The following is an 11,598-nucleotide window of genomic DNA, read 5'->3' as shown; positions in this document are numbered from 1 at the left end:
GACTGCAGTGCAGGGAATTGTGCGGATCATCGCGCACCTTTTGTGTTGTGCTTTTCCCTTCTACGTGTCTGCCGTTCATTGGACAGCAGGTAATCATGGAGTTTCCACATCACACGGTTGAAGCGTTCAAGGTGACGAACCAGCTGATGCCCGGCTTTGAAACTGCGGGCATACTTCTGCTTTAAGATGCCCTCCCCGGACCCGAGAGGTGGCCCAATCGCCCTCCTTTCCAAGTCACCTGATTCATGTGCTGCCATTTTACGCACAAGTTTTGACTGGAGAGGAAATAAAGAAATAAATAAGGGGGTTGGAAATTGGCCTATCGGCAATCTCAAAATAGAAATACTCCCTTTGTGAGGAGATTCTGAGGCTTGGGGGTAAAAAAAAAGAGCGCAGCAGATAATGGATGCAGCCAGCGCGGATCACAGAGGAGCTCTGCGCTCATAGATTAAAAGGAGAAACCGGGCGAGGAAGAGGAGAAGGTGAAGGACAGCATCTTTTTTGAAGGCTGATATCTATTTTTAATGTTCTGGTTTCGTTTTTCTGGACCTTCTCGGGGTGATTTTTGCGCACATTGTCTCGTTGATGCACTGACGCGCAGATTTGTTCCCATTTTTTCCGCTTTGGATGAATTCAAACCATCTTTTGATGTGAAGATCTTCTGCTTTTTATTCATTTTTTTGTGCGCCGCATGAATTCTCTCACCGGATCCTCGTCGGTGAACGCTGCTGCCTCCTTCCTCCTCCTCCTCCTCCACCTCCTCCTCCTCCTCTTCCTCACAGAGGGCACTACCCTCCTCCCCGCCGTTAAAGACATTTTGATCGTCCTCCCCGGTTCCCCCCACCCGGACATCACTCCGCCTGCCTTCCCGTTCACCACCTCCTCCTCCTCCTCCTCCTCCACCACCACCACCACCTCCTCCTCCTCCTGCGTAACATGTCGGGACAGTCTTTGACGGACCGGATCGCCGCCGCGCAGCACAGCATGACCGGTTCTGCCATCAGCAAAGCCGTCTGCAAGGCCACGACGCACGAAGTCAGCGGACCCAAGAAGAAACACCTTGACTGTAGGTTAAGCATACCATCACTGCTTCCTTACTGTAGCCCGCCTGCCTGCATGCATGCCCGCTCCCTCCCTCACAAAGGACAGCCTGTACGAACAGCATCTGCTGCGCTTCCTCCACTCTCATCCGGCCCGGTTCTGCTCGCGGCCGCTCTCATTAGGCTCCATCACATTCCCCCAGACGGGGATTTTACGCAGAAAAGGTGTGCGCACCGCGCCGCCTCATTTTGGTGGAGTGACTCCATGGGCATGTCATTCAGCATTCAGGAGGGGAGCAGGCCATTCTGCTGTCGGCTAATCATATATGGTGTGTGGGGCCCTCTTCATTACTGCAGCCCCCCTCTGAGCGGAGGCAGAACGTGCGTTATTGTGCGGGGTTCGTTTCTGCAAGTTCACTGTCACGTCCTCTGCTGCGTAAATCGGATGCCGGACAGTGGCTGCTGGTGGTGGGCGTTACAAAAAAAAAAGGGGAAAAAAAAGCGTCTCCATCCCCACATCCCGGTCATAATTACCTTTGTGTGGAGTCCATCACATAGATTTCTGCCTTGCTGTTATAGCTTTGGTGCTCCTTTCTAATCACTTGATCGATACAGCGCGCATCTTATCAATCGGGCTGACACAGACAAGGCAGAGAGAGGGGGGATTGCTAATCTGGAGGAAATGGGGATAAATCATTCAGGGAGGCGAGTAGCCAAACATCTGAGAGTCAGGCATCCAGCTGCGCACACAGCCATTCAGCCGGTAAGTTTGGCAGCAGATTACACAGTCCACAGCACAGCAAACTGGGAATAAGGTCTCGTTAGGTGTGCCACACGGCCATAGCGCATCATAGGGCGATCTTTTCCTCTTCTTCTTAAAAGAACAGAAGCAGAAAATGCGTAAAAGTTTATGGAAGTTTGTTTTAAGAAATGATTTTCACGTAAATCTCACTTTAATCTGATCCTGATAGAATCAAATCAAAGGTGATTATGAAGGATTTCAAGTCCTATAAATTGGACTCTGCAGTACTGACTGTTATTTTGTAAAGTAATGCAACCCAATCTTTAACCTGGGGGGTCACAGGGTTGCTGGAGTCTGTCCTTCACCCTGGAAAGGTCGCACCTATAGGGACACTTAGAGTAACAAATTAAAAAAACACCAAATCGAAGTATGTTTTTGGATTGTTGGAGAGAAACCACACAGAAAAGTCCTAGCTGGGATTCAAACCAGCATCTCCTTCTTTATAAGGTAAGAGTGCTAACCACTGTACCACCATGCAGCCCAAACGAAAGACTGCAAAGAGCAATCAAACAAATTACATGACATGATTTGCACCCCTGCTCCTTAGTAGGGCTGCCACGATTAATCGACGATTAAAATAGTTGACGACTAATTTAATAGTCGATTAGTCGTTATATATGAGTCAGAGTGTAGTAAAGCTGAAAGTTATAATGACATTCTGCTAGCTTTTTGGAATATTTTGGCATTTATTAAGATTTATTAAGGTTTTCTGGGCTCTTTTGGAGTTTAGCTAATATTTCAACTGCAAGCTAGCTATTTTGGCTAATTTAGCCCTTTTTTTGTTTCGTTTTTTTAGGGTAAACTTAAAGTTTAGCTAAAACTTCAGATGCATGCTAGCTGTTTGGCTAACTTAGGCTTTTTTCTGTTTTTTAGGCTAATTTGGCACTAAATCTTTGGCACGACTAATCTGAAAAAATAATCGGTGATTAGTCGACTATTAAAATAATCGCTTGTGGCAGCACAATTAAGAGGTCTAAACATGCAGCACATGAATACTCAAACAGAGAAAATAAAACTAAAGCTTTTATTTGACACATTTCCAATAGTCAAATTGATTTTTTTGTACAATAAATACTTTGTGGAAAGGACAAAAAACTTTAACAAAGAAGAATAGGTCACTTTGTTCTGGCAAAGGTAGTAATTTGAGAGCTTCTTTTGTACCATTTCTCATCTTTTCTTTGAGGAAAACCCCCCAGCACTTCAATTCATCCCCCCTGCGTTACATTTTAGCTGAATAAGTGTTTTGTAGCTCAGCTGCTCGAACAGAAGTGGATGCATCTTCGACTGGAGGGTCCTGATTGTCTGCCTAGTACAGAATGTAACGCAGAGCAAAAACGCACGAGATAGATCTGCCGCCATTTTTTCTTTTTTTTAAATCAGAAGGTCAGTGGGTTTGCTTTTGCAGCTACTTAAGAAGAAATATGTGGGGAAGTAAGTGACTAAAAGATTTAACAAAAAGTGCTCTGAGATGAGTCACATCTGAGCAATATCAGGACTGAGATCTTTGTTCGACCGTAGCAGCATTTCAGTCCGTTTTTTTTTTTTTTTGTTCGACTTTGGCTTTTAAACGCTTTCCAAAAACATGACTGACAGTGGATAATGGGGCCGTTATAACAGCCTTCAGAGGGAATGACAGCAGAAAAAAATGTGTTTGGAGACAGAAGCTGAAACTGTCATTTACAGACTCTCTTTCTGGAGTAAAACGGCGTAAATTAATGTACAATGTTCATATAAACTATATTTACTATCACATTTGGACTGGATTTGGAAGAGCAGATTATGAATAAAACTGTAAATCTTATGTTTTTGATTAGATTAGATTACTAACAGATTTTTATTAGTAATATTTGATATAAATCTATGTTTAGATGAACAGAACAGGAAGAATTGGCCTTGTAGTTCAATAGGATTGAAAGCTAAATCCTGGAACACTGTGTACATTCATGCGTTCAGCTCTCAAACACAGACCATCTGATGGGCAGCAACCCTGAATCCGTTTGCTGAGTTTTAGAGGTTTGTTATTTAATTTCTGCAGGAGGCTCACGATAAAGTAAATATGAACTGTTCTGCTATTTCTCCAAACGCGATGCATTATAAATCAAACAAAAAGCTGCTGCTCAGAATTCACCAACCAAGGTTTTACTCTTTTTTTTTTTTTTTACTTTAGTTTTATCAATTTTTGGTGTTTTTTATTTACCACCAATAGCAGATGATGAGCTTAACAGAGAAGGAAATGGAATATCGGAATAGTAATCAGGCCAAAAATTACCCTCTGGCCTGAAAGCACAGTCAGTAGCATTACTCAGTGTGTGACGTAGCCCACTGTGTCATGGAAGGAACCGTTAGTTTGGTTCAAATCTATTTTTTTATTTGACAAGCATCCAAATTAGATACATCTGCTTTTTCTGGTGAAAAAAAATTCATCACAAATGGACGAGAATACAATCGATGACAGCACTGTTCCACACGCGAGTGTGCTTTTTATGCTCTTATCTTCCAATCCAATTTCACCCCACAATATTTTTTTCCTTTATCTAAAGCCAAGGTCTTAAAGCACTGGAATAAAGTTTTTATTGCTTCTTTAACTAAGTTTCTTTATGAGAGGAATTCCCCTCAGTCTCACACTTCATTTATTCTAACTGGGATTAGACATTTCTTTGATTTCTGTGAGACATAAATATCTAATTGTGTTATTGTTCAGTGCTGTTTTTAAATGAGGGGTTGTCAGTCACATAATCCACATCCCTTGGTGCTCAGCTCAGGTCGATGGACAAATCCTTGTAGATGGAGAAACGAGGAAATATTGAACTGAAGAAACTTTTTCATTTTGATGCAAGTGTCTTTAGGCTAATTCTTTTTTTAACTTTAGCTACTTAAAGGTGTATTAAACTGTCTTTACCTTGGTGCCGCTGCAGTTATTGGCAGACGGTTGAGTATTTGATTGGACTGAACTTTTATAGAGGTCACATCGTCCTTTAGGACCCCTCATCTTTTCCTTTTAGCTTTTCCCTTTACAGTGAATCAGCTTCTTCTGCATCCTCTCCTCTAACACCAGCTACTTTCATGCCTTCATTCACTGGATCCATAAACCTCCTCTTTGGTCTACTTTTAGTCCTCTTGTATGGCAGCTCTAGACTCAGCATCCATCTATCTATCTATCCATCTCAGTCTGACCTCTAACATGTGCTGTCCTTCTGATGTTCTCATTCCTGATTCTATCCATCCTGGTCGCTCCTAGAGACCCTCAGCATCTTCATCTCTGCTACCTCCAGATCTACTTCCTGTCTTTTCCTCACTGTCTCTAGACTGAATAATTTCTAGATTTACTTCCTTTGTCTTAAAAAAAACCCTAAGCAGGTGTGTCAAATTATAATATCACAATAACTCATGATTTTCACTTTTAGCTGCCTAAACCTAGATACCATCTCAGATAACAATTTGGCAACACTTTTAAAACAATTTTAACTTCATATCTTGTCATTTTTAATGATCTTAAAAACAATAAAAATGTGTTTTTACCATTTTTTTGGTGGCATCTTTATCATAAAGTAGGACATATTTAAAGAAAATTTAGCTTAAAATTGCATTCTTAAATATTTCTTTATTCAAATCGCTGAAAAAGTACTGTTAGGAAAAGTTTGTAGCTGTGAGGTGAGTGAAACATTCGACGGGCCACAAACTCCCTGTCGCACTCTATTCTGATGCACTTGCAGAGAAATAGATCCACGTACGACTTTGTTTCAAAATTTTTGCCACGGGTGGATAGTATCGATATTGGTCGCCATTTTTTGTTCAACCATTAATGTTTAATTTTGTTTCCACTGAGCGCTACGATACGATTCTACGGTATTTCAAAGCATTTCAACTGTAAGGCCCATTTGTAATCATTTTCAATCAAAAGACCGCTGGGAACAGTTTCAAAAAGATGATCAAAGTTGGACTTTAACACAGTGTTGTGCAGAAATACTTAAAAAAAAAAACAAAAAAAAAGCATGAAATATCCACACTGATGGTATTTCTTGTTTAATTTCTGTCCGCCGCGCCCACAGCCGAGAACACTCAGCAGCCTGAAGCAGGTGACAAATGTCACGACATTAATGCAGCAGTGAGGCTGACAGTCTGACTGAGTTCATGTTTTCACCAACGTATTGTTATTATTGCTTCTCAGTTTGCCGGTCCTGCTGAGGCTTTTACACTCAGCGACGAGGGAAAAAGAAGCATTTGTCGAGTTGTTGCCTTGCGTGCCTTCCACATGCATCAGACTTGTCACCATGGCACCCGCTGGGATTGTCCAGCTCTGGATGCAGAAAACATCCAATTTCAGTCCCACAGTTCACGCTAACTTGGGATTTGTTTCTCTAAAAACACATTTCCAACAGCGTTTTTGACTTCAAGAAGGGAGGATTTTGTGACACGTCGCAGCTTGAACACCAGAGATGCAGCACAATTGATTTTGCTGGCACAGATTTGACCTCTTTGTTTCTTTTTACTGAGGTGGACGCATTTTTTATTTAAAAAAAAAAGTGGATTTCAGCGTGAAATGTGTGAACAGCAGCTCTGGTTCTGATTCGCCCGTCTTTACACACTATTATCAAAGCAATCGTTTCGGTATAGATTTGTGTGCTGTTACAGTCACAGTGAGTGCAGCAGTCGATGCGACTTCAGTTATTGTGGTTGTTCCCTCATTTCATCGATTCCGAATAACTGGCGAGCTCTCAGAGGATATGAATTGCTGTTTTGTCACTGGCTGCTGCGGTAAATGAACAGCTGGGGTTACAGCGGGCAGAAGGGAGCGCCGAAACCAGCACGGCCAACCTCTTGGCCACGCACCTGCTTCTGTTTCCTCCCAGAGCCGCTCACGTTTCACGCTCTGTGTCCCCCAGACCTGATCCACTGCACCAATGAGCTGAACGTCAGCATCCCACATCTGGCAGACACGCTGCTGGAGCGCACAGCGAGCAACAGCTGGATTGTGGTTTTCAAAGCACTCATCACCACACACCACCTCATGATGTACGGCAACGAGGTGAGCAAAACTCTGCTTCAAAATGTCTTATTAGTACAAAAAAGTTATTATTTTTATTGGTATTTTCAAGATTTTTCTTAATTAAACAAGTTTCCACCAGTTTTTTGTTTTTTTATTCAAAAATATATCAAAGTAGGAGAAACTGTAAAAATGTAAAAAGATCAAATAAAATCAATAAATTCATTAGATACAAAGAGCAAAAGCTGTTATGCTTTTTTCAGTCAGGAGTTATTGATTTGTAAATATATATATATTTGTTTCATGTTGTAGCCATTTCTTTGCAGCCCCTTCCCAGATAGACTCTTTGAAGCGGTATCATCCATGTGTCCAACACGGACCGATGGAGCTTCACGCTGACATTTCAATGGCCGGCATGACAAATCACCCCGCCACGCCGCTCACCCCGCAAGATCAACAAGCGAAACATCAAACATGCTAAACGACGAGCGGCTCAGACTAGAAAGAAAGGTTGTGGCAGAGATTACCGCTGTGATGATGACCCTCCGGAAGCGTGTGATGCTTTGAATATTTGTCAGGGCTGCTGGAAGCTGACTGAGAGTTTTGCCTCACGTGTCTGGACAGGTTCTGTCCAACCAGGAATCATTCATGTTTAATGGCCAATTAGCGGGCATCAATTCCTCCTTAATTTGAAATCTTACTCGCTTTTTTTTTTTTCTAGAGGCCTTGTTGAATGCAAAAAGAGGAGTTAGAAAGAGGTGGATTGTGAATAGTTTTAATAGACAGAGAAAATTTTTGAGATTTATTCCTTGAAAACACAAAGTTGGAGTCTGATCTTTATCACCATGGCAACAAAATATCAATTAGTACAAAAAAAAGATAGGATTTCTTGGGCATTATTTTACCCTTAAAATGCAATATTTACATACTACTGCTTAATACATGTGCTCAATAACCATACTAAAGATCATTTTAATTTAATTTCTTTAACAAGGGTAAGAATTAGGAAAAACTGGTAGATTTTCTCAAGAAATTTATCTTTTTTTCAGGAGTCTGATAGAACTTAGTGCAGGACTTTCCAAAGTAAATGGGAAGAAGTTGAAAGATAATTTAGATGAGAAATAGAGGATGAAGGACACGTGAGTGGATTTTCACTCCTGTCCCGTCCTGTTCCCAGATCAAAGTTTAAAAAAATAATCCTGTCCCGTCCCACTCTTGTTCAAAATGATCCTACTCTCTTGTATTTTTCCTTATGTTTTCGCTTATTTGTCTCCTGTCACTTTTTTTAATTCTCTCCATTGCTACCATCAATATACGATCACTGCACTTTAGATTTCATCGGAAAACCTTGTAGGAACACTGATGGCTTCTGGGTAATGTAGTCACAGATTAATCGAACTACAAAATGGCTCCGCCTTTCCTTTCCTTTTGTTGTCGTTCTTATTGGTTGGTTACCGCTCCAGTAAGAATTTTATCCCGCCCCGTCCCGGTCCCAGGATTAATGGCATAGATGACTCCCATTCCAGGGGAATCCCACAGGAAGCCCATGACCTGTGGGATCTTCCCCAAAAAATGTTAACCTAGTTTCTCCCACACATGTTCTTACATTATCATGTTTCCTTACTTATTTATGTATTTATTTTTTAAATTTGTTTATTTATTTTAAGCTAATAAAATAAAAAATAAACATCTTAAAAAGAAGTGTAACGATAAATATGATTTAAAAAATATGTGAGCTTTTATAGATAAACTGGACACACGATTGTGTTCTCCATCTTTGTGATTTAGATTGAGATAAAAAAACAAAAAACAAAACAGCATGTACTATTTCATACAGAAATGAAAGTACTCCCAAAGGGTTCACATACTTTTTCTTGCAACTGTATATGCAAAGTTTGGATGAAGTTTGACAACTTCTTGAGTCCAAGTCCCTTTTTTTTACATTAAATTCAAACTTTAATTTATGCAAACACTATATGTACATAATTAGAATAAATAAAAACACTAAAAATAATCAATTATGGTTAAGGGAAAAAAGAATAAATCTGAAACTCCAGCTCACATTTTTGCCTCTTCTTTACTTGCTTCAATTAAACCCTGATGGTAATTAAACAAGCATTCTGTAGATTATCATTTCCGACACAAGGATTAGGGCTTTAGGTAAAAAATAATAAATAAGAGTGCAGCACAGACAGAAAAACATGTGTATAAAAACAAAGGATATGGAGGAGTTCAGTGTCACACCCACAGAGATACACTCCAGGTTTGCTCAAAGAAAGTCGCCCTAATCCTCCTAATCTGGGATTATTTGTTATATCCGGATGCCAGTTAAGGTACATCAGCAAACATATCTGGTATGAAACGCTTGTAAAGCCACAAATGGGATGTTATTTGGCTGAAAGTCTGCCAGTGTGTCACCATCAACATGCCTTTATATGGTGAAGGAGATACATCACTGACTTTGTCCTCTGTTTTTCCCTCTCAGAGATTGATGCAGTACCTTGCCTCCAGAAATACACTCTTCAACCTCAACAACTTTCTAGATAAGGCTGCATTACAAGGTGATTTAATGCCGTTTGGCTGTTTGTGGACTCAGCAGTGCTGTACGTCTAACAAAATGACTTTCTGTCAGACTCTCTCTGGCTCTGTAACGCCATCAATAAAGCACTATTCAAATCCTATTTCAAAGGGATTGTAAAAACTACAGAAAAAAGCACTCATTGTTTGCTAAAAGAAGCTGCTGAAAATTCAAACACTTTTCACCGTGCAGTTGCATATTCAGAACAAATGAATGTAACTGAGAGTCTTTCACAAAAAAGGACATCAGATAGTTCATAGTACGTTTACACGGTTTGACTAGAGGTCAATAACTGCACTGTCCGCTCTCTGCCCTACAGGATATAACATGTCAACCTTCATCAGACGCTACAGCTGCTACCTGAATGAAAAAGCCATGTCTTACAGGCTAGCAGCAATGGACTTCACCAAGATGAAGAGAGGGTAACACCACTTCACACACAAACTGAAGACTTTTCTTGTCCAGTGAAATAGAAGTTTACAGGCTGTTATTTTTTGATAAAGTTATCACTTTGCTTTGAGAAACCAATGGATTGGATGTATTGATCACAGCAACGTCAATAAACATTGAATAATTAGCTAAAAGAGTCTTTGGTGAACTGGAAGGACAAAGAATCAGTCTTTTGGAGGAAGTTCAGACCATGAAGATCTTCACTTCCTCGTCTGAACTGACATCTGACTAAAAACGATACGTCCGGACATTGCTCAACATTTCTGTGCAGCAGCGGTGAAGATTTAAACTAGCGAGACACAGAGCTATCATAATCTGGGGTGGGGCTTCTCAGCTCAACTTCAAAAGCCACGCCCCCTCAGAGGAGATTTTAGAAACAGAGGCTTCAGATCAAATGTATATTTAAGACATTTAGGTTGTGGGATTTTGGTTGAAAACTTCATAATCACAATTAATACACTACTGGGAACCTTTTTTAATAAAAAAAATTGTCATAGGGGGACTTTAATAGAAAATATCAAAATGCTACTGGGAATAACAGACATTTGACGTTTAACATCCAAAACCTACAAGCTAGTTTTCTTGGTGAAATATTTATCAATTTAGATTACTACACTCATTTAACTATCCTGTTTTATATTTCCTGAGGATCTTTACATATTTTTTTTTAAGTATAGCTGTCATACAGGTAGCCTCGTATTGTCATATTATGTTTATAAAAGTATTGGTCTACCATAACATACGACACACAATGGAGGATAGTTTTTATTTGATGTAAAAAAAGGTAGATGGGTGGTAGGGACCAAGGTTGGGCCAAAGAAAAGAAATAAATAGAACAGCCTGGATATCCTGAAACAAAACAAGAAAACAAAAGTCTCAGTGACTTATCCACTAAAAGGAATCCAGAACATACAACAGGTACCAGCTTCCCTGTCTACAACGGTGACTGCCTCTGAAGTCCGATTGGTCAGCTCACTCAGTTCAAGGAACACATGCAATAGAAACAAGAGAATAAGAATTGGGAAAAATCTCTGCATGACTTTATTCCGCTCCTAATTATCATTCGGCCACCACCATGCTTTAGAATGTACTGTAGGTAAACTTGAGGCATTTAGCTAAAGGTTCTGCTTTGTTCTCTTTAGCTTTACAAAACTACACATTTTTGCTCTTTTATTATTTTTAGAATAAACCAGATTCCTCCTCTGATTATCTAGTTTATTTTTTAATCTAATCTAAGTTGAAGTTTTGCATATATTTGGAAATATCTTGCGTTTCTCCATCCCGTCATGAATAATCTTTCTCAAAGTTGAGGAAAATACTTGAAATGCTCCTAAAATGTGTTGTAGATTGCATCTATAGATGCTCTCACTTTGACACCATTGGTCATCAGAGCCAATTTGTTATTCTATCTCATAATTTTATGAAGAAAATACACATTTTTAACTTAAATTTGGTTAAAAAATATGCATTAAGTCCAGACAATTTATTCTTAACTGAACTTGTTTTACTTAAAGATTTGATATGAAAGAAAAAATATTTGAAAAGCAATACAGAAAACACAGAAAAGCTAAACTAAAAGAGTTTTTTTATGTTAATGTCTTATTAAATCAAATCCAACTCTATCCATGAATCTTTTCTCATAACACAAGGAGCTTTACAGAACAAATGTGGTTTATTTCCTTCCTTTTCAACACACAGTTAATGCCTAATCAATAAGTTGGCTTGTTTTCCCGTATACCTTCCA

At 39.7% G+C, this 11,598-nt stretch overlaps 1 protein-coding gene across 2 annotated transcripts in view; it reads left to right on the top strand.

Moving 5' to 3' along the window:
* The first annotated feature begins 257 nt into the window (after positions 1-257).
* LOC112142978 (phosphatidylinositol-binding clathrin assembly protein) overlaps positions 258-11,598 on the top strand; it is a 28,450-nt gene continuing 17,109 nt past the window's right edge. For both annotated transcript variants that reach the window (XM_024266697.2, XM_024266696.2), the window contains exons 1-4: positions 258-1,066; positions 6,726-6,868; positions 9,312-9,387; positions 9,724-9,826. In XM_024266697.2, the coding sequence (XP_024122465.1) occupies positions 937-1,066; positions 6,726-6,868; positions 9,312-9,387; positions 9,724-9,826 (452 nt within the window). In that variant the 5' untranslated portion in view covers positions 258-936. The remainder of the gene's footprint in view (positions 1,067-6,725; positions 6,869-9,311; positions 9,388-9,723; positions 9,827-11,598) is intronic.

Source organism: Oryzias melastigma, linkage group LG14, assembly GCF_002922805.2.
Source record: "Oryzias melastigma strain HK-1 linkage group LG14, ASM292280v2, whole genome shotgun sequence".
NCBI classification, from domain to species: domain Eukaryota; kingdom Metazoa; phylum Chordata; class Actinopteri; order Beloniformes; family Adrianichthyidae; genus Oryzias; species Oryzias melastigma.
This window is presented reverse-complemented; position numbering and strand designations above follow the sequence as displayed.